At 50.1% G+C, this 24,809-nt stretch overlaps 1 protein-coding gene across 4 annotated transcripts in view; it reads left to right on the top strand.

The window, feature by feature from the left end:
• The window catches only part of RAD51B (RAD51 paralog B), a 687,571-nt gene that overhangs the window by 621,008 nt on the left and 41,754 nt on the right, over positions 1–24,809 (top strand). The window contains exon 11 of one of the 4 annotated variants that reach the window (XM_079913117.1): positions 24,501–24,543. The exons of the other annotated variants lie outside the window; for them this stretch is intronic. Within the exon in view, the coding sequence (XP_079769243.1) occupies positions 24,501–24,508 (8 nt within the window). The 3' untranslated portion in view covers positions 24,509–24,543. Of the gene's footprint in view, positions 1–24,500; positions 24,544–24,809 lie in introns of those variants that run through there. 4 annotated transcript variants of the gene reach the window in all.

The raw sequence follows: 24,809 nt of genomic DNA, 5'->3' as shown, positions 1-24,809 counted from the left end.
ACATTCAGAGTCAAAGAAAGTATATGCCAATTATAAAGGGCTCTTTTCTGTTGAAGCATTTAAAAGGGTGTCTAAGACATATTGCCCCATTTCTCAGCGTTAGCTCTTACTGCATGCAAATGCAAAGGCTTCTACCCTGGAAAGGATGCCTTACAACGTGAAAGCAACTAAACTTTGCTTTAAAATTCTATTATTCAGACCCTTCATTAATTTAAGCTGACATTCCTCCTCAGTTGAGGCAAATCATCAAAGCTTTACTGTATTGAGAACCTTGAATTCAGCAACAAAGAGCGTGGGGTTTGGAGGGAAACGTGGAGGGGGGAGGTGCTGAGAGCTCTGAGGCCCAAAGAACGGAGGGGAGGGGAGGGGGGGAAGAGGGAGGAGAGGACTGGAGTCCTGAGAGGCAGAGGGGCGAGGAGAAGAGGTAGAGGAACCCAGAGAGACTATGGAGGTGGTTGGTAGACAAAGGGAGAGGGACCGGAGGGCCCTTAGCTGCAAAGCTGCCCCGTGAGCCTCTGTTAATCGACATGGTAGAAACAAAATCAGCCTGCCCCTCTGCCCTCACAAATATTTCTCCAGAATCAGGATAAGAAGGGAGATAGGGAATAGGGGAAGGGAAAACAATTCCGTGCTCTTCCTTCGTTCAGTTGCCTCTTGAATCTCCTGCCTGTGGTGCCCTGCTCAGCAGCACAGGGCCTGGCAGGAAGTCGGCCCTCTGGGCCTGGACCCCCTAGCACCCTCCGACCCCACCCCCCATCATCGGTCCCATATGGCCCAGTGACACCTTCACCCCAGGCTGCCAGCAGGGCTCTCTCTTCCTTTCTGGTGCGATTTACTGTAGGATGTACGAAGTGGGCTGTACTAGGTGGAATATGTTGGGTGCAGTGTTGAGGCATCAGGCAAGAAAGGATCTTTGAAACGTGAGGACATCAGCCACGGGCTTTTATTGAGCATCGACGATTTCTAAGAGAATAAAGTAAGATTTGTAAGGTAAACTTTAAAGCCTAAGGGAAAACTAGGTTTTTTCAATGTGTAACTTAAGTAAAATACTAATTTTGAAAAACAAGATACAGTAGTCCCCCCTTATCCGTGGTTTCACGTTCTATGGTTTCAGCTACCCACGGTCAACCATGGCCAGAAAATATTAAAAGGAAAATTCCAGAAATAAACAGTTCATAAGTTTTAAATTGCATGCTGTTCTGACTAGTGTGATGAAAACTTGCGCTGTCCGGCTCCATCCGGACTTGGACGTGAATCATCCCTTTGTCCAGCGTATGTATGCTGTATACGCTACCTGCCCATTTGTCTCTTAGTAACCTTCTGGGTTATCAGATTGACTGTATCACCATGCTTGTGTTCCTGTGACCCTTATTTTACTTAATAATGGCCCCAAAGTGGAAGAGTAGTGATGCTGGCAATTCGGACGTGCCAAAGAGGAGCCGTAAATTGCTTCCTTGGAGCGAAAAGGGGAAAGCTCTCAACTTAATAAGGAAAGAAAAAGTATGCTATATATAGAGTTCAGTACGATCCATGGTTCAGGCACTGGTGGTCTTGAAACACATCCCCTGCAGATTAGGGAGGACTACTGTAGTCCCAGATGGTCTTTTCCCTGCGTCAAAAGAGTCGTCAAGGATACAAGAGAGCCACGTGGACACCATGGAGCAGACAGATCCTGGTACCCAGCAATCCACCGAGACCAACTCAGAGGAGGCTATAGGACTTCAATTTCCAGACTGCCACCTTCCAGCTCTGTGACCTCAGAGAACCCCTGTGACCTCCCTGAGTCACAATTTCCCAGTGTGTAAAATGGGAACAGAAATAATCTGTCCAGTCTTCAGCCCAAGGGACCCATGAGGGTGACCGTGTTGGTGAACGGATGGTTTTCCAACCTTCACTGCAGTCTGCACCTGGATTACTACATTGACCTGCTCTCCAGCTTCAAGACAAATCAGATTGTGCTATTCCTCTGCTCAAAACTCTGAAGTGACTCCCTTTTCACTCAGACTGAAAGCAAAGTCCCTCCCCTGTCCTTAAAGCCCCACGTGCTGTCCCATCTCATGGTCCACCCCCACCCCCACCCCCGCCTCGCTCACCTGCTGCAGCCACCTGGGTCTCCGTGCTCTTCCTCCCCTCAGGGCCTTTGCACCTCAGAACGCTTTGTTGGAATGCTTCTTCCCCAGACAGTCCCGTAGCTGAAGCCCACACCTCCTTCCCCAGATATTGGCATGACTCCCTCACTGCTGAGTTTTTGCTAAAATGTCATCTTCTCCATGAGACCTACCCAGTTTAAATTGCAGCCCACTCTCCTTACCCCCATCCTGCTCGACTTTGACTTTCCCAAAGCACTCATCACCAAGCAACATAATAAATAAGTCATTATGTTGACCATTCGTGTGTGTGTCTTCCTCGCTACAATATAAGCCCTGGAGGGCAGGCGTCTTTGATTTTTCACTGGTGTGTCCTAAGCACCTTGAGCAGCGTCAGGCACATTAAGGACCCTCAATAAATAGGTGGATCTTTCTTAGAGGTCCAGAATATAAAACAGACCAAGAAGGGCTGCTCCAGTTGAAGGGAATATGACCTCAAAATCTCCTCCAGCATCCTTGCAGGCTCTGCATGGAATAACTCTTGCTCTGATGAGGAGGTCTGAAAACTACTGACATTCCCTCCTATGTAAAACCAGCATTGAAGACACAACGCGCCATATAATATCAAGTCCAAAGGCCTGGCACAGTGGTTGGTACAAGCAGGTGCCGGGTTGGTAGGTGTTATAAGGGGATTGGGGGGCAGCGGGGAGACAAGGATCCCATGACTGGATCTTTGCTGTCATTCAGGTCTAAGCTTAACCTTCACCACTCAGCCAAGCCTTACCTGTCTATCCTTCCTTTGTTTCACACGGCATAACTGTGTGACTGGAAAACAAATTTTTAAGGACGTTTGTTGAGTATCTACCGCGTACTGGGCAGTGTCTGCGCTCAGCTCACTGCGTAAGTGATCTCACAAAACTGTCAGCCCTCTCACCACTGTCACTATGGTACCTCATACCAGGCCTGGCACATATAAGGTGCTCAATAAATGCACTTATTTCCCTAACAACCCTCTGGGGCAGGTACTATTAACCCCATTTTCCAAGTGAGGGACCCAGGTTCAGGTTTAGGTAGCTTGCTTCAGGTCATACAACTAGTGAGTGGCAGAGCAAGGATTTCAGTTCTCCTTAGACAAGCTCCAGTCACACTGGTTCTGAGAGGGAATTCGGGTTAGACCATCCCTCCAGGCTCCCCTCAAGCAGATCTGTCTCGTGGCCACACCAGGGGTTGAGGCGAGAGGTATTTCTTTCCTTCTTGGCTTTCTCTTCTCCATCTGGGTTCATGTCCTCCCTTTGTACAGTTGGCTCACCTGGAGGGGTCTCCTGCCACCTGTTGATTAATGGGCCTGCCTTTCCCACCTTCTCTGGCTGGGTAACCCCAGAGCTAGCAGTGGTTCATCTTGAATCATAAGTCAAGTTCTGAAAGACATTGCAAGCTTGTGCTCAGAATCTCCCTAGAATTCAAATTCTTTTTGAGGGTTATTTGCTTATGAGTAGAATGATGGATTTCATGTCTCTCCCTTTAAGAAAAATCTGTATGGTATCTGCTGGTTTCCCTCTGCCCCTAGTTAGTCCATCTGATACATCTAGAATTCCCCCAAGGACCCCACACTCAGTTTCCACTCTGGCAACACTAAGGTAAAGCTCCAATCATGTCATCTCTTTACATAAACAGAAATTATTTGTAACTAGCATGTTCACTGTGCTTTCCACATACCCCTTCTTAGCTGGGTTTTTCTTTCTTAGCCATGCCAGCTCTTAGAAAAAGGCTAGAGTAGTTCTTCAGTTGTGTGGGACTGTCCTGTGTACTGGAGGACATTTGTCCTTCCTGCCTCATCCACAAAATGCCAGGTGCATCCCCCAGTAACCGTAAGAAGCAGGAGGGCCTGTAGGCAATATTCTAAGCACCCCTCATTGAAACCACCAGTGATGGTATTTCTGAAAGATGGTGCACTGGAGGCAGATACTAGGTTCTGCCATTGGTGAGGGGGTCAGTCTACCCCCAGGGGCACCTCCTTTCTCCCAGTGTAAGTTGCTTCCTACCCTTGGACATGATGAACATTTATTTTAATCTCTGATTTCTCCCATATAAAAATGTAGACAGTGGGAAGGGGAGGAGAAAGTACTGAAGTTTTCCCTGGGCCTATATCCTGTTCTTTGAAATGATTTTGGACTCTTTTTCAAGTTAATGATTGAGAGAGTTTACTAGATGTAAGTCACTAAGCCCAGCGATCAGAGTCTGGGATAAAAGAGAGAAACAGGGACAGAAACAAATGGATTCACCAGGACCCAAACACTGGGCTGCACCCAGTGGGGCTTCCCCACTTGCAGCCCACATCAGTCCTGACTTGCTGTGGATCCCTGAGTTCCACTCCTCTCCTGCCCAACAGGGCATGGCGAGTTCTCTCTAATTTCTAAAATATCAACAGATATCCTGGCCAGAGTCAGGATCTTCCAGTAGTGCAGGGATTCTATATAACTCCCTAGACACTGAAAGCGAGTAACTATCAAGAACCATCTAGAGAGGCTGTCAGATGAATCAGTGTGTCAGTTCCTCTTGTCCTGCTTCTTGTTTCTCCTGGGCACGATTTACCGCACATGCCAGTGCCGCAGCTCACAGGCCATCTATTCTAGCCCTGCATCCCACCCGCCCATCTTGCAGGGGCAGTGCTCTGTGCAGCTCTCAGCACATCCTGTTTGTTCAGTCTCCTTTGTCTCCCACTGGAGCAATAGGGAGAGAGGATTCCTCTGAGTCCGTTTGCTTTGGGCTTTGAAATCAGATCCTGGCACACCTGATTACACTCAATAGCTGGAAATGGTAAGGATGTCCGATGGGCAGAGGGCTCTTGTTTTAAGCTGTGCACACCAGGAAGGCAGGGGCTGGGTCTCCTCCTTGGGTCTGCTTTGGAAGGGGCAGGATGCTCTGGCAGGAAAAGCAAACAGTGTAACTGAAGGGAAATTCACTTGAAAAAGAACGCAGAGCACGACCATCAAGAGGCATATAAACTGTCCCTGAGGACACAAAATGGAGCTTGGATTCATTCCTCTCACCTCCTGCATCCCTAGTTGGGAAACAGTCAGTTCCAGTAACCATCTGCCCAACAGCCAGGAGGGTCAAACCTCCCTGTCCTTCTTTTTTCTGTACAAGTGTTGCCACTGAGACCTTGGCAAAGGGAATAAAAACATAGCAACGTACATGCCACACAGTGGGAAGCTCAGCCGGCATTGGAACATTAAAGGGCAGATCTAGTGCTTCCAAGAGCTCCTCAGCCTCCATGCGCTGCAAGCTTTCCAACAGAGATGCTACCCCAATGCACTGGTCCAGTGGCTTGAAAAGTCATCAGGAAAATTTCACACATACAAAAAAGGCATAAGAAGCAACCTTGACCCACACCCAGCTTAAGAAATGAAAGATTATGGATGCAGTTAGAGCCTCCAATGCCCTCGCTGAACCCATCCTCTTCCCCACCGCTCCAGAGGTAACCGCTCAGCCATGCTGGGCATATCCTTATACTTTATACATCCCGGTGATGTGTGCGGCCCTCTTTGGGGTAATCGCTTAAACTTTCTGAGCCTCGCTGTCTTCATCTGTATAAAGGGGCTATTGAGAGGATTAAAGGCAATAATTTATGATAAATATCTGGCTGTTTTTCTTACAAGGAAAAAGCAGAAAGAATTGGGTCAAATGCAAGGCTCTTCCTAGCCTGGCCCTGACCTGCCTGGACAGCCTCCCCTCCTCTCTGCAGCCCTCCCCAGCCTTCCAGATGCCATGCTCCCCAGATACGGCACCCGTTTTCATGGCTTTGGGCCAATGCAGCTGCTGTGCTTACCTGCCTGAAATGCTCGTCGCCTGTTTCAGTCTTCTTCAACTCTGGGCTTAGATGTCACCAACTCCTGGAGGCCTTTCCCATCACCTCAGGCACTGACTCCCGGTGCTCCCATGGTTCTCTGTCTTTGAGCACTTGTAATGTGCGCATGACATTCCCAATATGCCCACCCCACTTTCTCACTGAGCTGCAGATGCAGCAAGGCCAGGGACTGGGTCTCCTCTGACCACTCCAGCCAGTGGCCAACCCATTGCCTGCTGGCACAGGGCAGGCCCATGCTGAGTGAGTGAGTGAGTGGGGGCATGAATGAATGACAGTTCAGTCATCAGACTTACAACTTTCTGCCCCAGTTAACATGGAGAAGTCCCCAATTCTCCTTATAGGCATTTTTCTCCTCTAAGTCCCAAATCGCCTCTGTCCTGGAAGCACAAAACTAAAAGGTCTCTTTGTATTTCTCAAAGTTGGAGCAAATATAATAGGAGCATGAACTTTCTACCTTCATAACTTCAACAAACAACAGCTTTAAAGAGAGCCCTGGACGGGCTTTCTGCAGGCCTCAAACGTGTTTTGCTCGGTGTCTTGCCACTTTTGTTCTTTTTCTTCTTTGCAGCCTGTAGAAATTCTTAAAGACAGAGAAATACACAAGCCCATTCGTCTTGCTTAGAAAATCCATTTACCACCACGAAACCCAAATCTTGGGAAACAAGAGCCTGGCTATTAAGGTGTTCTCACCTGCACCCATCGTTCTCTGCCAAAACGTCAGCTTTAGTCATGGAAATTTAGAGGATGTGTCTGAGAAGTGGAATCGAGCAAGCCTGGTGGTAATCTGCACCATAAGCCGATTGGGTGCCCTGGCACTGAAAATGGGCACACAGGTCCGCCCAGGAAGGAGACGTGAAGTGAGCATGAGAGCAGGGGTTGGGGTATGTGTTTGGAACACAAAGGTCAGCCTTGAGGTTTTTTTACTCTCTTTTTTCCCACATTTTAAATTTTTATCGAGGTGAAATTCACATAATATAACCATTTTAAAGTGAACAATTAAGTGGCAATTAGAACATTCACAATGTTGTGTGCAAGCACCACCTCTTTCTAGTTCCAAAACCATTTCATCACCCTGAAAGGAAACCCCATACCCATTAGGCAGTGCTCCCCAATCACCCTTCCTCTCAGCTCCTAGAAGACCCCAGTCTGTGTTCTGTCTCTCTGGATATACCTAGTCCAGATATTTTATGTAAATAGAATCATATATTACGTGACCTTTTGTGGCTGGCTTCTTTCACTAGCATGTTTTTTAGGTTCATCCACGTTGTAGCATGTATCAATACTTCATTCCTTTTGGTGGCTGTGTAATATTCCCTTGTACGGATATACCACCTTTTGTTTATCCATTCGTCCACTGATGGACATTTGGGCTGTTTCTACCTTTTGGCTATTGTGAATAGTGCTGGTATGAATTTGTGTGTACATGTATTTATGTGAATGCCTGTTTTCAATTCTACCTAGAAGTAGAATTGCTGGATCATATAGTAATTCTACGTTTAACTTTTTGAGGAACTGCCACACTGTTTTCCACAGTGGCTGAACCATTTTACATTCCCACCAGCAATGGAAGAGCACAGGTCAGATTTCATTCTTCTGGGAGTCACATTCTAAAGTGGTATGAGGCCCTTCCAGGTCTAAAGGGCCATTTTCGGTGTACACAGAACTCACAGTCTATGTGTGAAGATATAAATTCTGTACAAACCTGTGGACAGGGAAAGCGGAGAGGTTGGAGCCCTCGGTAGACAAGTTGAAGGATGGTTCGGAAAGTAATGGACTTTACCTGGCTCCTTGCCGTGCTATCCTTAGCTAAACAAGGAACACATTGAAGAATTTCATTGTCTACCATGGCTTCTTTTCACTTCTTTCCAGTTTGTCTTCACTCCTACTTTATTCTCAAGACTGTAGGGTCGCAGTGACTTTTCCACCCTTGACCAGATGCCAGTAAACATGTGGGACTCTGTTAGCTTGTGATCCAGCGTTTTAGAGCTCCCACATTTGTGAACGCTGAACGCTACACATGCCACTCGTCAACATCTGCAAGCCAGAAATAGGAGGAATACCTTGAAAGAGAGAGCTGCAAAAGCAGAGTTATTAATAGTAGCTGTTGAGAAGAAAGGAAAGCCATCAACAGAGCCCTGCTGAATTAGACTCTTCAGAGGGAAAGGGCACAGAACTGGTTTCTTTCTGGAAACCACCTAGAAGGAACCAAGGCCTGTGTTAAATCTGCATATGAGTATTATTTGATTGGAAGAATAAAAAGTACTCTAGAGTTATCATCTTCTCTCAGTCTGGAAGCTGAGGTCTCAGCCACCTGGTGGGGGAAGGCCTTCCTGAGAGGGCTGGGGAACACCTGGGATGGCACCCTTTCTATTAGACACAGATCTTCATGGCTGAAGAAGGGTCTGAAAGAGGAAATGGAGAAGAGGGGTCGGGGAGTAGGGCCAGAGGAGGCCTCAGAGAAAAGAGACGAACGGAGTCTCCTAGGTGTTCTCTGTGAGTGCGGGGCCTTGGCAGGATGGCAAGGAGAAGAGAAGTGGAAGGGCCTGAGCACTGGGAGAATTAGTGCTTCCTGAGACTTGGCAGGAAGGAGACTCATCACACCATTCGGAAGTAGGTCTTCGCAGCTCGCTCATAAGCCTCAGAGGCGCAGTGGACTTGAAACAGGAGGCCCCAGGACGCAGGTCTGAATTGAGCTCTGCCACTGGACGCCGTGAGGGAGTTGGTCTCAGTTTTTCACAGGGCAGGTGGAACTTGTCCTCACTACCTGCCAGTAAATAAAGAACGAACAGCCAGATTATCTTTCAAAGATGGACCACACTCCCTTTTTGGGGTCAAATGGAGAGCTGGTGATGTCAGCCTGGAGAGGAGTGAGCCTTCTCCCCAGCCACAGGTGAGATCTCTTAACTTTTTTAGTCATAATCCAACAGGACATTTGGCAGGGTTAGTGGCTGTGGTGGGCTAAACGGTGCCCCCCGCCCCAAAAGATATGTCCACATCCTAATCCCTGGAACCCGTGAATGTGACCTTTGGGAAAAGGGTCTTTGCAGATGTAATTAAGTTAAAGGTCTTGAGATGAGATCATTCCAGAATACCTAGGTGGGCTCTAAATCCGATGAGAAGTGTCTTTATAAGAGACACACAGAGAGAGACATGAAGAGGAGAAAGCCATGTGAACATGGAGGCAGAGACTGGAGTGATGCTGCCATGAGCCAAGGAACACCTGGCGCCACCAGAAGCTGGCAGAGGCAAGGACACGGCCTCCCCTGAGGGGCAGCACAGCCCCGCCGACCCCTTGATTTTGGACTTCTGGCCTCCAGAACTGTGAAAGAATGAATTTCTGTTGTTTTTTTAAGAAATTTTTAATAATTAATTAATTTATTTATCTTTGGCTGTGTTGGGTCTTTGTTGCTGCGCGCAGGCTTTCTCTAGTTCCGGTGAGCAGGGGCTACTCTTCGTTGCGGTGCACAGGCTTCTCATTGCAGTGGCTTCTCTTGTTGCGGAGCACGGGCTCTAGGCACACGGGCTTCAGTAGTTGTGGCACTCAGGCTCCGTAGTTGTGGCTCACAGGCTCTAGAGCACAGGCTCAGTAGCTGTGGCGCACGGGCTTAGTTGCTCCGCGGCATGTGGGATCTTCCCGGACCAGGGCTCGAACCCGTGTCCCCTGCATTGGCAGGCGGGTTCCCAACCACTGCACCACCAGGGAAGTCCTAAATTTCTGTTGTTTAAGCCACCAGGCTTTTGATCATTTGGTGCGGCAGCCCTGGGAAACTAATCCAGTGGAGATGCCCAGAGAGAGGTAGGGACTGGAGAGCGGGAGAGTCTAGAGGTCTGGAAAACCAAGTTCAGTCCTGGATTTGCTATTGGCGTCTGTGGTGGACTGCATTAACTGTGTGCTGAGGGTCTGTTTCCTCTTGTTTTCCTCACATACTTGCTCCTTATGACTGAGCGTGGGGCTCGTGGCTCACTCAAGAAGGCTACTCAGGATTCAAGATCAGATCAGACACGCCCACCTGTTTGAAATGGTGGTAGTAGCAATGACCACACTCCTTCTAGAGTGTCTAACATATACTAGATATGCTTACATACATTATCTTGTTTGATCCTCAAAATAACTCTACAAGGTTAGTGTTCACATCCCCATCTTACAGATGAGGAAACTGAGGTTCTGAGAGGTCATATAGCCTGTTCAAGGTCAGTCAGCAAACGAGCCCAGGTCTACCTGTGCTCGATCCACAGCATTACAGTAAGGCTTAAGCCCCACAAAGACATTGGGTCCAGAGTCCCACAGCATCCCACAGCGCCCAGCTGGATGACGAAAGGGGATTTGTTTATTTTCTGAATATTAGCAGCACTGACACTACGGTTGGGTGATGGATGACTGAGATTAAGTTTGCTGAGAGAACCTGGTTAGATCCTGTTAACAGCAGAGGGATGGCCAAGTATCCACATTCGGGGGAAATATGGTCACAACTGAGACCGATCTTGGGCCTCTGGGCCCCAAGGCCCCGAGCTTTTCCTCTCTCACCTTGTTAGAGGAAGAGATCAAACCCCTCACCGCGTGGCCTCTGCCGAGTGAGAAACTGGACAGTCCACACACAGAGGACACATCTGCTTAGCTCCTTCCCCAGCCAGGACCAAGAAGAGAGGAAACCAGCTGAGAGATGGGCTCTAGAAAGGCCCGTCCTGAGCAGCCCCGCACATCTGGGGCCCCCTCTCGCCTGGCTGGGCTCGGGCAGGCTCCATGTATCAGGAGTCCCTGTGCCTTTCACAGCATCCCCATCAGAGTTTTAGGAGATCTAGGCTGATCCCCCTCTGGCTGTGGCTTAGGCCGAGCCGTGGCTAACACGTCAGCTGCTTCCCTGTCCTTCCAGCACTCTTTGTTGGAGGGAGAGCTGGGGCACGGAGACAACCCAAGGACCTGCCAGATTTCCTCCCGTGCAGACCTCTGTGCGAGATAAAGTCAGGCAAGGCTGAGCCACAGGGCAGCAGCATAATAAATTCCTTCTGGCCTCCTCCCGGCCTCATTGTTCTATTGCAGGAGTTGTTTTGAGTACGATCAAAAGGAAGGAAGAGCCCTGTGCTATCAGGCTGGGGAAGAAGGATGCTCTCCTGACCGCTCCTGTTGCCCTTGGCCACCCTCATGTTAAATATGAGGAAACCGAAGGGCAGTGTGCAGCCTCACCCCGTCCGCGTGGTGAGACACATGGCCCTCGGTGAGGCAGCACCCCCGTCGGAACCCACCGACGGCCGCCGTGGTCGTCCAGCCCCGGTCCTTTCACCCCGGTCAGAGCGCTGGGAGGCCCGAGTCCAGGGTCAGCGGTGGCGTGGGGTGGGAGCCGGAAGAGGGCCCTGGAGTGGCCGCATTAGCTGTTGTTTACCCCTTGGGCTGAGAACTGAGGCTGTAAGGCCACAACCCTTGGAAATAATAGGCCAGAAAAGGAACTTCCCGAGTTTGGCTGGCCTAGTGCCTGTGGCTCAAGAGAGGGAATAGCTCGAGCTCTCGGGAAACACGGTCAGCTTCAGGATTTGTGGCCTTCCCTCTGCTCTGCCCAGGTTCATGGGGCAGCGCGCGGCTTCAGGCCCCATGGCTGGATTCCTGTGGGGAACTGGAGCAGAAAGCATCGCCTTCCTTCAGCCCGGACTACAGAGGCAGGGAGGGCGGAGCTGAGGGTTCCTCCTCACAGACTCGCAGGCTCAGGGAGTCCTTTGCCCCCCAGACACCTGCCCTGCCCTCATGCCCAGAGTCTGATTCACCAGGTGCCCGGCTGCAGCGGCCCGGTCACCTTTGTCTGGGCTGGAGGCCACGTCTGAGCCATCAGAAGAGCCTCAATGGGAGAGGGTGTCAATGTGCTTCCTCAACCAGAAAGGTGGTTTGAGTTCGGCCAGAGCAGCCCAAGCAAACAAGCAGAAGGAATGGAATGGATTCTGTCAATGGAAGGATGGGGGCTGCTGGGAGATCACACGACAGCAAAATGAGAACCATTATCAGTCTCGTCCCAGCCCGAAGGAGGGAGAGCCTTTGAAGCCACAGACAGGCTGAACAGAACTTTCCACCTGAGAGACGCTGGAGATGGGAGGTCAGGCTTCATGCAGCCCCACAAAACCTGATCAAAGCCTGCTGCAGAAGGGAGCGGGGGCACAGCTGCAGCCCCGCTCCCTCCACGGGGCCGCCCAGGGCTTTCTGAAGACAACTCGGCTGCCTTTGCAGGGGCCTGTGGGAAAACCCAGCACGGATGCACTGTGCAGCCAAACCCCCTGAGCACTGCTGGGAGAGGGGAAAGTAAACCCCTCAGTGGTCCTGAAAAGAAGAGGAAGGGAATCAAAGCACACAGAAAATGCAAAGACCACCCACCTGATGAGCTCCTACCTTTCGGAAACAAATAACCGCTGGCTTCCCAGGCGTGCTTCTGAAAGAACAAACAGACTGAACGCGCCACCTCAAAGCTCTGTGCATCGGGGATTTGTGGGAAGCCTGGCCCCTTGTAAGCATCAGAAGCTTAATTTAAAGGGTATTGACCTCTGCGGTGCCTATTTGAGGGTTTCCTTGCATCTGCTCTCCTCCCTGGCAACGGAGAAACAGGAAAAAGCCTCCTTCAGGGAGGCACAGGGCCCTACGTGGACACCTTTACCGCGCTTCTCTCAGGCTGGACGGCGGTGTCTGCCAGGGACCATTCTTGGGGCATCTTCTAGGCTGGATCCGGGCTGAGGGCACCTGTGTGGGTCCTGCTTCGACTGGTCCCTCTGGGACAGCCTAGCTCACCCTGCCTGGCCTCGCATCACCTCCCTCCTGACTGGAGCTCGCCTTTGGGGGACTAGCACGTCAAGGAACCCACAGTTTGGTCTTTTCTGAAGGGTATGCAGCAGAGCAAAGTCATCTCCACTGTGCTCTCTTTCTCAAAAGACTGGGAAGGTTCTTTTCTCCTCCCTTGTGGGGATGGGTTTGGAGAGAGAGTGGAGGGGAATGGTAGTGTGGAGGCCTTGGAGTATTTGGGGGAAGGAGGGAATGTATGGAGGAAGTAGGTTGCCCAGGAGTGCTGGGGAAAACTGAGGTGAGAAAGTTCCAGAACCTCTGGTTTAACCAGCTGACCTTTTTTTCTAAAATAGATGAACAAGGACTAGACAGAGGGCCTCAGGGAGGAGAAACAGGGTGGAGGACAGCGGCATCTCCTCTCCCCACTTCTCCAGAGGCCGGATCTTGAAGCGGGGAATTGCTGATCACCCACCCACTACTCGCTAGGAGATCTATACCTTTTTGTGACTTTGCCTGTGAGACGGATGGGATTTTCTCCATTTTACAAGTAGCAAAACAGAGATTCCAAGAGGTGACGGGGGCTGTCCTAGGACGTACGTGGAACTGTGGAGTGAGAACTCGCCCCAGGTGGCCTGGCTCCAGAGTTCATGACCTTCCCCGCTGTTTCTGGTCCTGCCCTGCCACTCAAGGCTAGGTATGTGTTCGTGAATGCTCCATAGATATTTGTTAAACTGAGCTGGACTGACTAGCTGAACACACACAGGCCTCTTTCACCCAGACCAAGAGGAATCCTTAGAGGGTCCAGGTTATGGGGAAACAAATTCTCCGAGGCACCAAATAAAACCCTGTTCTGAAGGCCTTTTTGGAAATGAATACCTAATAAACTTGACACTGACCCCCCAAAAGGAAAAACAGAAGGGAGATGGATCAGTAAAAAGCAGAGTAGGTAGATAATAAAACCTCACAGTGCCATCTTTCTTCCAGGAAGCACAAAGCCCTCACAGGCTCTCATTACATCTTCATCCTCACGCCCTGTCTAGAGGTGGTGGACGCCTGTTGACAGTAGCCCTCATGTTAGGCATGGACAGACTTGAGTACCGAAAGCCTTAGCAGTTCTCCCCAAGGCAGACGGAGCACAGAGACGAACTGGGAGCACAGACACTTTCCCCAGACCCGTGTGGGGTGCTACCTCTAGCTATGTTTCCTGACTCAGCAAGTAAAGCCAGGTTCTTCTTTGAGAGGTTTGGGGGGCAGGGGGCAGATGGGCTAGGAATGAGGGGGGCACAGCTGAGGAATTAGGCCTGACTTTGGCCCGCACACAGCATAAATCCCCCTTTGTTCGTGCGTAGACACGTTCTTTAATTGAGGCTGTGCTCATTTGTGTACGTCGCTGGTGCTCACACTCATGGGGCACAGAAGCCTGGGCCGGGCCACTCGCTTTGGGTAGGGCCACACCGGACAATAAAAACCTCTGAAGATGAAGACAGGAAAATGGTGTCTGGGCTGACACTCATCCAGGAAGGCCTGGTGGACACGGGATGTTGAGGCTCAGACATCTGGAGAGGGGAAAAGGGACTTAATTGCAAAAGAGTCATTCTTTTTTGCTGGTTCATGTCCAACCGTGTCATTTCTTGGCTTTAATAACATCATCATCATCATAATTGCACATGGCTTTTTAATGGCCAACTAGCATAGGCACAAATTCCTTCTCTGGGCCCCTGAGCCCTGTCACAGTGTGACTCCATCTGGGACCCCAGGCTTATTTCTTGCTCCTCTCCTAATTTCTGTGTAGTGATTCCCAGTTTGTGAGCTGCAGACCTGTGGGGGCCGTGGAGTTTCAGCAAGGGGTCCCTTACACTGTACGCTACACCAAATACGGGCTGCAGCCTGAATCAACCGTATGCAAAATTCAGGCTCATTTGAAAGGGTTGTCAAATTTCTAGCAGTTCTTTGTCATCGTGTGTTTTCTTGGGTACCAAAGTTCAACAACTATTATGAGAAGGAGCCCGCGTTGTGATGGTGGTTTTCAAACTGGGATCCGAGGAACCCCTCAGAGAGCCCCTGAAATATTGCTGGGGGAAGGATCAGGATGGAACCAGATCAGATGGGACCACACACACACACACACACACACACACACACACACACAACTAACTCATCCCCTTCCCTTGCAACCAGAGCAACTCTACTTTTCTCACTTTTGCACAGTCAATGCAGAGACAGCGTCCCCTGGGCATACGTAGTGCAATATTTACTGCCGTCAGGGCCGGGGGTGGGGACATCCAGCTCTTGTGCCCCAAAGTTCCCAGAGGGGTAGTGGTCACTTAGGGCTCATTTTCATCTCCTTTAGTTTCTACCCAAATTAGTCTTTGCTCATTTGGCTGGTGCCTTCTACCCAGGCCCTCCAGAGGACACGATTTGCCCTCAGGCAGCCTGGGCCTAGCATAATGGGAGATGGCAAAGCAGGACCCTGAGATGATGTTAGGTAGTTAGTCAGACATGAGCATGTCCTGCCCCATCCTGGACGGGGTCATCGTTCCCTCCCCTACCTGGATGCTGGTGATCAGAACACGCCCAGGACCACCGCTGGGTTTCCAGCCATATCAGGACCAAGCAAGACAAAACCACCAGCACAGGTTGGCACAGGCGTACCAAGGCCTAAAGGGTGACTGAGAGTAACCCGGGGTTCATTATGCCGTATAGGTAATAAATCAGCAAGGCAGTTTTTGCCCCCCCTGACAATGGGACTTGTGGAAATTCCTCAGCTGAGCCTGTGCTCCCAGCCTGGTTTCAGACAGGGCGGCAGATAAAGAAATTCTCTAAGCAATCCGGAACACTGCTCATTAGCATGTGAAACTCAGGCAGGAAATCGAAAGGGATGCCTTTGTCCCTGCTTTTTGCTCTACCGTCATGTGTACTTTAAAAAAGCCACCTTCCCAGCCCTCAGGCTCAGTAAATGCTACAAAACGGATGGCAAACCTCTCTGTTACAAGAAGGTCCCATTAGAGGCAAAATGAGAAGCAATGGCAAGCAGACCCAGGCCTGTCAAGGCTATGACTGAGCCAGTTGGAATGTGGCTGTGTGTGTGTGTGTGTGTGTGTGTGTGTGTGTGTGTGTGTGTGTGTGTACATAGCAATATAAACATCCTTGGCTCTGAGCTCCTGGGGGTATGTGCTGGGGGTATGCTGAGTGGGCAAAAAGTTTCATGTGTGTCTGAGAGGGTGACAGGGAGCTCCCACACACCTAGCTGCTCAAGTTTCTAGTTGTGGGAGAACCAACGGGAAGTTTTGAGAATGTGAGGGTATCTGTGTGTGAGCACGTGTCTCTGTTCATGCGTGCTGGGGGAAACTGAGGGGAAATTTTGCGTTTGGGTGTGTGCGCACGCATGGCGGGTGAGCATGCATTCAAGTGTGCCGAGGGGAAGCTGAGAGAAAGTTTTGAGAGTCTGTGAAAATTCTCAGAAGAAAACCTGGCAACTCCCCATACCACAGGTTGGTACACATTCAGTGCTTGTGAAACTAATTTCCTGTACTAGTTACCAGCCCTTGTTTATACAGGACACAAAATATGATTTAGGGCAAAAGCTCCAGGTGTCAGAGGTGAGTCAAGAGCCAGTGTATTTTGAGAGGACGGGGAAGGAGAGCGGTGGAGGTGGGCGAAGTCACTGCCCTGTGCCTTCGGAAGGAGCAGTGAAATCAATTTTCAATTTTAACCCACAGTTCCCACCCTTATATGCTTGAAAGGGAGAGAAGATTGAACTCGTCTTAAAATTAGTTCTGTCCTCCTTCGTTGCTCTGAAGCCATTTTAGCACCCAATCTGCTCAGCCAGTAGCAGCCGGGCGTTCCTGTGTGTTATGTGTTTTTGAGCTCGGCTGGCTTGCTTCGCTCTGAGATTTAGTTTGGGAGCCCAGCGCCAGAAAGAGTTTATGAGCTTTTTCATCCTGCTGTATTCTGACTCACCTTTGCTTGGTGGCACAGAGGGTAGCGCTTGACTTAAGCACTCTGTTCTTTGCAGGGGGCCCCAGATCACGGAGGGTCCTCGGGCCGGCATCACAGCCAGGCTGAGGAGTGTGGACCATCACCCTGTGGTGTGCTATGGGCAGGCATTTCTGAATGCCTCAACGTGGGGAGACACTGCACTCCACAAACTCCTTGGCATGTGACCTTCTCAGAGTCTCTCTTGCCAGGGTGTTTGTTCATCCATGTGACACCCAGCTCATAACAAACTCTCAGTGGCTGCTAATTAACCATGGTGCGTTCCTTTCTGTTCAAGGGCCATGAAGCCATTACCAGAGACAACAGAGCCAATATTGCTCATCCGCCCAGCTCAGGACCTTGCTAAATCGGATGTCCTGAACACCTGCATGAGTTCCTGATGTGCCCATGTGTCAGTCATGAGCCTCTGCTCTTCCTGTAGTCTAGACTCAGGGAAGCAGGAGCAAAAATCTCCTGGCTGTTGGGTTCCATGGAGCAGGGAGCCCAAGCCTATCAGGAGACCAGGTCTAGGCAAAACAGAGCTTCGAGGGTTAGATCCACAGCCTTGGTGCTGGTGGAGGTGAAGAGTACCAACCAGGGAATGTGCTAGGAGGCTCACTGTGGGGTAGAAACCGGAGGAGCCATGCCTTATCCTCTTCCAGGCCAAGGTCTGAGCCCTGCTTAAGGCTATTTCTGAGCACAGAGTCCCTGTGACGGTGGGACCCAAAGATGCTGATGGGGGCATTTCCCAGGTTTTGCCCTGGTCCAGCACAGGACTGCAGTTGTTTGTGATGGTAGGAGTTTGCTTTATACTTCATCCCTGCTCAGCTGGCGCCCCTCTGTCATCCTCAGGCAGTTCACAATCTCTCGTGAACTGGGAGACCTCTGAACAATAGCAGGACCCTCAGGATTGGGACCCATGACTCCTCAGTGAATTCTACACTCCTTTGAGGCACTACCTAAAATTCAGGGAGAAGCTTGCCAAGGAAGAGGGACCTGGGGACAGCAGTGGAGATGGAGACGTGAGGTGCAGACCGTTATCCTTTGCAGGAACTCTCAGCTCCTGTTTGCTGGGGTGGGGGGTGGGGTCTTTACATAGAGGTGACATTCTGTGCAAGCTAGTGTGGCACTCTGTTGAGCTGTGATCCTGTTCAAGGCCCAACATAACCACCTCCCAGAAGAGGAGGAGAAGGGGGAGGGGGAGGAGGGGTTCCAGACCACGGCCACTGCAGCCTGGGGAGACATCCTTCCGTGGCTGGAAGTGTGTTCATTTGTGAAATGGGCAAGTACTTGAACCCATAACTGAGTGGCAAGATAGTTGGCCAAGTTCTTAGTTGCCATTGGTTAACTGAGCATAAAGACGCTTCCCTAAAGAGCGATGTTTGGAATGAGCCTGGAGCTTGGTATGATGTGGGCGTTGAGGGGATCCTAAATCTGTCCTCTTTTGTCATGTGAGTGGAGTGGCTGCCCAGTGGTTCTCCAGGTGAGGGGTCAGCAAAATTTACTATGAGGGACACATAGTAAATAGTTTCGGCTTTGCAGGCCCTAGCATCTCTGCTACACTTACTAAAGAAGCCATAGAAAATATGTAAACAAGTGGGCCTGGCTGTCTTCCAATAAAACTTTATTTACACAATCAGACCGTGGACCCAATCTGGCCCGTGGGCTGTAGTTTGCTGACTCCTGCTTTAGCTCATGATAGGTGCCCAGCAAAAACCTGGGAAATTAATTTGTTGAAGATAGGTGAGTAGGAACCTCTCTGTCCATCCAGTTCTTTGATTTTAACTGTTTTCACAGGCCCAGGTTCTGTGTTCCTGCCATGGGGTCACAGTGGCAAGACCCTTACCTCCTCTTCACTCCCCTCCCCCAGCTTTGACAGATCACAGGCTCATTCAAACCCACCCGCTTAATGGAGAGCAGAGTTTGTGCGCCTTCCAGGATCTGTTCCCCTCCCCCTCCCCACCCAGGGCCTTTCCTTTCCATCCCGTTTGTGGGACACACAATTTGTAATCTCCTTAAAGCCCAAGAAGCGAGGTCTCTGATTCATGTAGATTAAAATCAGCTGCAACCTATTAATGGCCCAGAGCCCAAGACAGATTTTAGGAAACAAAAACACTGGACCAAATTAGACTGAACTGGCCTCTGTCTCCAGGGGAAGGAGGTGGGGTAGGAGGCTAGGGGTGAGGGGAGTGGCCATGTGGTTTTAATTAATTTGGATTCTCTTCCTGAAGCTAAATTCACCCAACACAAAGCATGTGTAGCACCATGGAAGCCAGCAGCCTTGGAGCTGGGCTCTCCCTGGTGCAGCCCCGGGTCCTGTTGGGGGCCCCGGGGTGGGGGGGGTGGCTGGTTGTGTGTCTGTAATTAACAGGTTTCAAAGTGGTTATATTGGAAAAGAGAATTTCAGTGGCGCGTTAAAATTCTTTCATCAGCCATCAGCCAGCGTCCCGAGGCCTTCAGCAAGGCCCTGGCCACGTATGGCTTCAGAGCTTTGAATTCCCATGCTCTCGTTTGAGAATGTGGAGGCTTTTGCCTCGGGTTTTATTAGGCTGATGGTTACCATGATTTTCATTATGTTTATTGGTTACTGGGATCACAAAACTGTTTCTCTCTTCCTAGAGTAAAAAAAGAAAAAGAAGAGCCCCTGCCTTTCTAGAAGTTGCATAACGTACAAGCTGTGTCTCCCTCATGGGAAAGAGCTGGCTCTGCCTCTGGGCCGGTATGGGGTGGTGCCGGGTAGGGGTGGCGGGGATCACGAGGCTGGAAGAGGCAGGGTCCCCGGCCAGCACCCCATCCTGACCTCGCATCTGAGGAAACTGAGGCCTAGAGAGATGCCTCCTGCTGGACTCCTACTCTCAGACTCTCAGTCCAGGGTTCTTTTTCCTCTTGGTACATCAAGGCTGTGAACAGAGCTGCAGAAGTAGAGAAGGAGTCTGAATTCTTTGGGGGCTGGTGCTTTGGGACAGTTCTAAGAGTAGAAGGAAATGGTGAAATTCACGCGTGGCTTAAAATAAAACACTGCAGTGGACAGGGGACTGATTCGGGCCAGTGTAGTGCGTTCGGAGCGTGCCCCTCCAGAAGGGGGCTCTCGGGCGCTGGACCGCTGCACTGAGGCCCTGAGAGGAGGAGAGGAGAGTCACCGGAGCCTTCACTTGGTACCCACAGCCCTGAGCTGCGGAAAGGAGGGAAATAGGTACCAAATCCCACAAGCCACAGAGATGATTTCTTACTTCTCTGAGTCTAAAACCTCTGAAACCTGGTCAAGCTCCCAGAATCACCATATCGGCCAACAGGAACTTTGGTTAAGCCTGCGTTATCTGATAAATGGAACCCCAGCCTGGCTTTACTTCCTATTTTGATGATGGCTACCTTCCAGAATGTTCTTTCATGGAGAACATGAAAAATATTGTGGGAGAAATGCTATTAAATAACTTCTGGTGCTTAAAAACAATGGGTGGCCTCCAGAGCAGTAGGCCTGGCTTTCAGTAGGACACAAGTAGTAAGATCTAGTCCACAAGAAAGCTATGAAGACGTGTTCAGAGAATTAGAGAGTGTCAGAGCTGGGAGGGAAATTCGAGTCCAGCCAGCCCAGAACTTCGTTTTACAGATAGGGAAACTGAGGCCTGAAGCCAGAGTAGGGGATCCAGCCCATGGTTTCTGTCTGTCAGGGTTTGCTCAACTCTACCATTCCTTACCAGGCCACAGTTCCCCTTTGCCTAGACATTTTTGTTCATTCATTCAATGTTTATTGATTACCTCCTATGTGTCAGACACTTCTAGGTGCTGGTAATTTTGTTTCTTTGAATTTTCTGAGATGGAATAAAAGAGGTCCATTTCTGTGGAATCCATTAAAGAAGGAAAGGAAAATCCCCCCACCCCCAAGTTCAGGTTTTAGGAGAACTTTGTGAGACTGGGCATCCTTGGGAAACACCTGCCGTTCTGGGCGTGCCTCTTAGATGGCCTGACGACGTCACGTTCACGTAAGGACGGACTTAACCAGGATGCCTTCACTTGCAGTCACCACTTGGGTGACTGGCCCAAAGGATTCTGGGAGTGACAATTGTCAGGGATTCTCTGGATCCAAGTTTGAGCCAGTGCTGTTGGGAAGCCAGGCCAGTTGAAGGAGTACAGATTGTAGGGTCCCTCAGTCTGTTCCCCATCATTCTCCTACAGTTCGCTTGTCAGTCCTTTGCTCTTGTTTACCTCTGTGTGAATAATTCCTCGACTATAAATCAGAGAACTTCGCACTGGGTTCTGGATTATCTGTGATCTTTAACTTTCCCAAGGCAAAAGAAATTAAACCAACAAATCTCTTTGTTTCTCATGGTGTAGCTTCCAAATCATGGACACGTTGATCTGTGTAGACGAGCCAAGCCTGAGCCTCCCCATCCCTCCCCACCCCCTCACGCTCGCCTTGAGCAGTCATGCATGCATTCATTCATGGACTCATTGGTTCATTCGACAAATATTCAGTGAGCAACTATGTGCCAGACTCCATTCTAGACACTGGAGATACAGAGTGAAAAAAGACAATGTCCCTCCTTACTCTGTTTACATTTTAGTGGGAGCAACAGAAAATAAGCAAACCATCTCTCTCTCTCTCTCTCTCTCTCTCTATATATATATATATATATACACACACACACACACACACACACACACACACATACATCAACTAGTGATAAGTGCCTTGAAAAAAGTAAAGCACGATAAAGAGAGGTAGGTGAGGGGGACACTTTTACACACAGTGGAGTCAGGAAGACCTCTCTGAAGAAGCGACATTTGGGCAAGGGTTGAATGAAGAGCATTCCAGGCAGAAGGAACAATCAATGCAAAGGCCTGGGACAGGGACCAGTCTGATGTATTGGGGAACAGCAAGGAAGTCAAGATTGGAGCAGAGTGAGCAATGGGGACGACAAGGGTACATGAGGTTGGAGAAGGAAGCAGAGTCCAGGTCAGGGAAGGAAGACTTCGCTTGCGTTCTGAGCATCCTGGAACGTGTTTGCAGCAGGAGAGTGATGTGGTAGAGGTGCACATCGGAGAGCCGTAGAGAAGCTGACAAAGCAACAACGGCTCAGCTCAGGTTAAGCATTTGCACTCAGACCTCTGGCATGTGGTAGCTGTACCTCATGGGCGGTACCTGAAGTGGAAACCTTTGAGGGCTACATGTTTTGACAGGGGGAGGCTGGGCCTGGGAGCTCACTACCTCTCTACCAAATAGTCTTAAGCCCCAAAAAAGGAAATGCTGCTGTTTATATTTAAACAGGTTGGGACCTGTGAGTCACAGAACCCTCAATCAACCAGGTTACCACTGGTAGGCTCTGGGAAATTGCTGATACCGGGTCTCAAGAGCCCCCAGCTGGGGAGTTGGGCTGCCTGTTGAGACCTCTGGGTGCCTTCAGAGGAAGCAGGCTCAAATACAGACCTGGCCTTTAGGGGATCTGGCTCACTGTATACTGTCTGGTCGGTTTCATACCCAAGCCCTTCACTTTGCAAAATGTGGGCCACTTTACTGGGAGCAGAGGGAAGAAGGAAAGGGCATGGACTTTGGGTTCAGTCAGCCCTGGGATGCAACCCTTGCCTCACTGCTTAACAAGCTTTTGGAAATGCTACCGAACCTCCTACAACGGCACTGTCCAATAGAGTAGCCACCAGCCACACGTGGCTATTTAAATTTAAATCAATTAAAATGAAATAAAATTTAAAATTCAGTTCCTTAATCCCTCTCGGTAGCCATGTGGAGCGGGTGACTATCATGGTACTGGACAGTGCAGACACAGAACATTTCTGTCGTGGCAGGAAGCTCTATTGGACAGTTTCACTTCTTTGAAAAGGAAGGAACCCATGAGAAATGAACGTGTTAACACCACAAAGCACAGGGTACTTCTCCTGTCTTACAGGTACCCAGCAAATGACAGCCACCATGATTTACTGTACGGATGCCTGTCCTGGCTCGGCTACTGACCAGTTGTGCGGCCACTCAACCTCTCTGAGCCTTAGTTTTCTAATCTTTAAAATGGGAATAATAAGTAACGCTGGGTGAAGTTCTCACAGCCTCACATAATCCTTAGTTTTCTTAGTTCTCCCTGGACCTCTGAGAACACCCTCGCCAACCCTCAGCTGACGTATCTAGGCCCGAGTTTGGAATCTCCAGTCCTGCCATGCTTGGTGGGAAGCATGATTTAGGTCATGGCTCGGTAATGGATGCTGGAGAGTGTAGCCATTTTGAAGGGTTTGAGCACGGTTAGTGGTATGAAGTTCTAATGAAACAAGTGGGCAAGTCTGCACAAGAAATGTAATCATTGTGACTCAAGTCAGATATTCCCCTGCTCTGGTATTCTGAAAGCAGTCCTGTCTTGGGTCCCCCAGCCCTGGGCCCCTGCTGCCTTTGCCTGAATGTTCCTTCTCTGGGTGCAGCCCTCGGGGGAGAGGCTCTCCAGCGGCCCTTCTGGTATCTTGGCCTCCAATCAGTCTTCCTCTTTCTACTTCCGGGCTTTGCTGTTGTTTAACGTTTATTAACTGCAGGCATTTGGTGGGTGGAAGTGGATTTGCCTGGGGCTGGAAGGAAGTTATTTGCCAGGCCAGGAGAAGGTGCAGGTTAAGAGCTGAAGCTGGAATCCCCTTCACCTGCTTCATACATTTCAGGGGAGATTTGTTTTCAACTCCCAAATTACCTGCTAGGATTTCCAGACCTGAGATCCTATCTCCCCTGGCTGTTTTCTTTCATTTCTGATAAGAAAGACAAAGAAAAAAAAGAGTGAGAGGCTCAAGAACAACCTTCTCCCACTCTTTTAAATTAAATTGCACACAGTGAGTGATTTTCTTCACTGTCTTCTGTAAAGCAGGCAGGAGACGGGCCTGTGCAGGCAGTCAGAAACCTCTGCTCTTAGGGACCCGGGGGATCAGGTGCAGCTGGGCTTTTACAGAAAACTCAGGGAAGAGCATGGACTGAATGTGTCCAGTGGGACTTTCTAAACCTCCTCCCTGCAAGCTGTTTCACGTGCAACTTTCTCTTCTCAAGTGGTAGCAACTCCAACCCTCAGGCTATTTAAGTCCCCAAACCTAAATGGAGTCATACTTGATCCCCGACTTTCTCTCACACCCCACTTTCAAGGTGCTGGGGCATCCTATTGTCTCTACTTGCAAAACCTATCCAGAATCCACCCAATTCTCACCATCTCCTCTGCCGGCATCCTGGTCCAAGCCACCACCATCTCTTCCCTGGTCAACTGTGATAACCTCCTACCAGGCTCCCTCTTTCCACTTCCCACTAAGTAGTCCCCCTACTTCTACTTGCCCTACCAGCATACTCTCAACATACTTTGCCTCAAACCCCCAGATGGCTCACAATGACTCCCATCTCACCCAGAGTAAAAAGCCGTCGGGGCCCTGAAGGATCTCGCCCCTGTTGATGCTGACCTTTCCGCCCTCCCCTCTCCCCCTCCCTGATTCATCTCCAATCACCCTGGCCTCCTTGCTTCCTTCAAACACACCAGATATGTGTCCACACTGGGGCCTTTGCTGCAGCTGTTCCCTCACCTCTTCAAGTCTTCACTAAAATGTCACCTTCTCATTGAGGCTGCCCCCAGCCACCTAGCTCATCTCAAGCTCTCCCCATCGCCCCTTGCACCCCCACTCCCCTTGACCTGCCTTTTCCCCCTTAATACTTAGCACTTTCTAACATACAACAGTTGCCCCTCCAGGAGCCCTCACAGGTACCGGAATCCACACATTTGCAGGTTTCTCTTCTGCAGCGGGCCAACTGTACATCATTTTGGTGTTGGTTGTATTTATTGTTTTCCTCTCTCCTCACTTCTAGAATTGTGATCTCCACGAGGGCAGGGACCCTGGCCGGTGCAGCTCACTGCTGTCTCTCCAGTGCCTCTAGGCGCTTGGCCCAGAGCTGCTCTTCTTCTCCCACCTGGCCCCCTCTTGGAGACACGAGCCGTTCAGGGAGCCTGAGCAGAGAAGGACTAGAGCTGACGTGAGCCTCGAGCGTTGCCAGGCAACAATCCAACAGGCCAAGGCTACAGGGAGGGTTAAACTCATAAGGGGGCCCCCGATAAGTTCAAGTTCAGAAGAAACAGAGCTAGAAGGAACTGTCCCCAAGCTCATGGAGGGTAAGTGA

This window comes from Stenella coeruleoalba, assembly GCF_951394435.1.
Source record: "Stenella coeruleoalba genome assembly, chromosome: 2".
NCBI lineage: Eukaryota > Metazoa > Chordata > Mammalia > Artiodactyla > Delphinidae > Stenella > Stenella coeruleoalba.
Note: the sequence above shows the minus strand (reverse complement) of the source record. Positions and strands in the feature narration are given on the sequence as shown.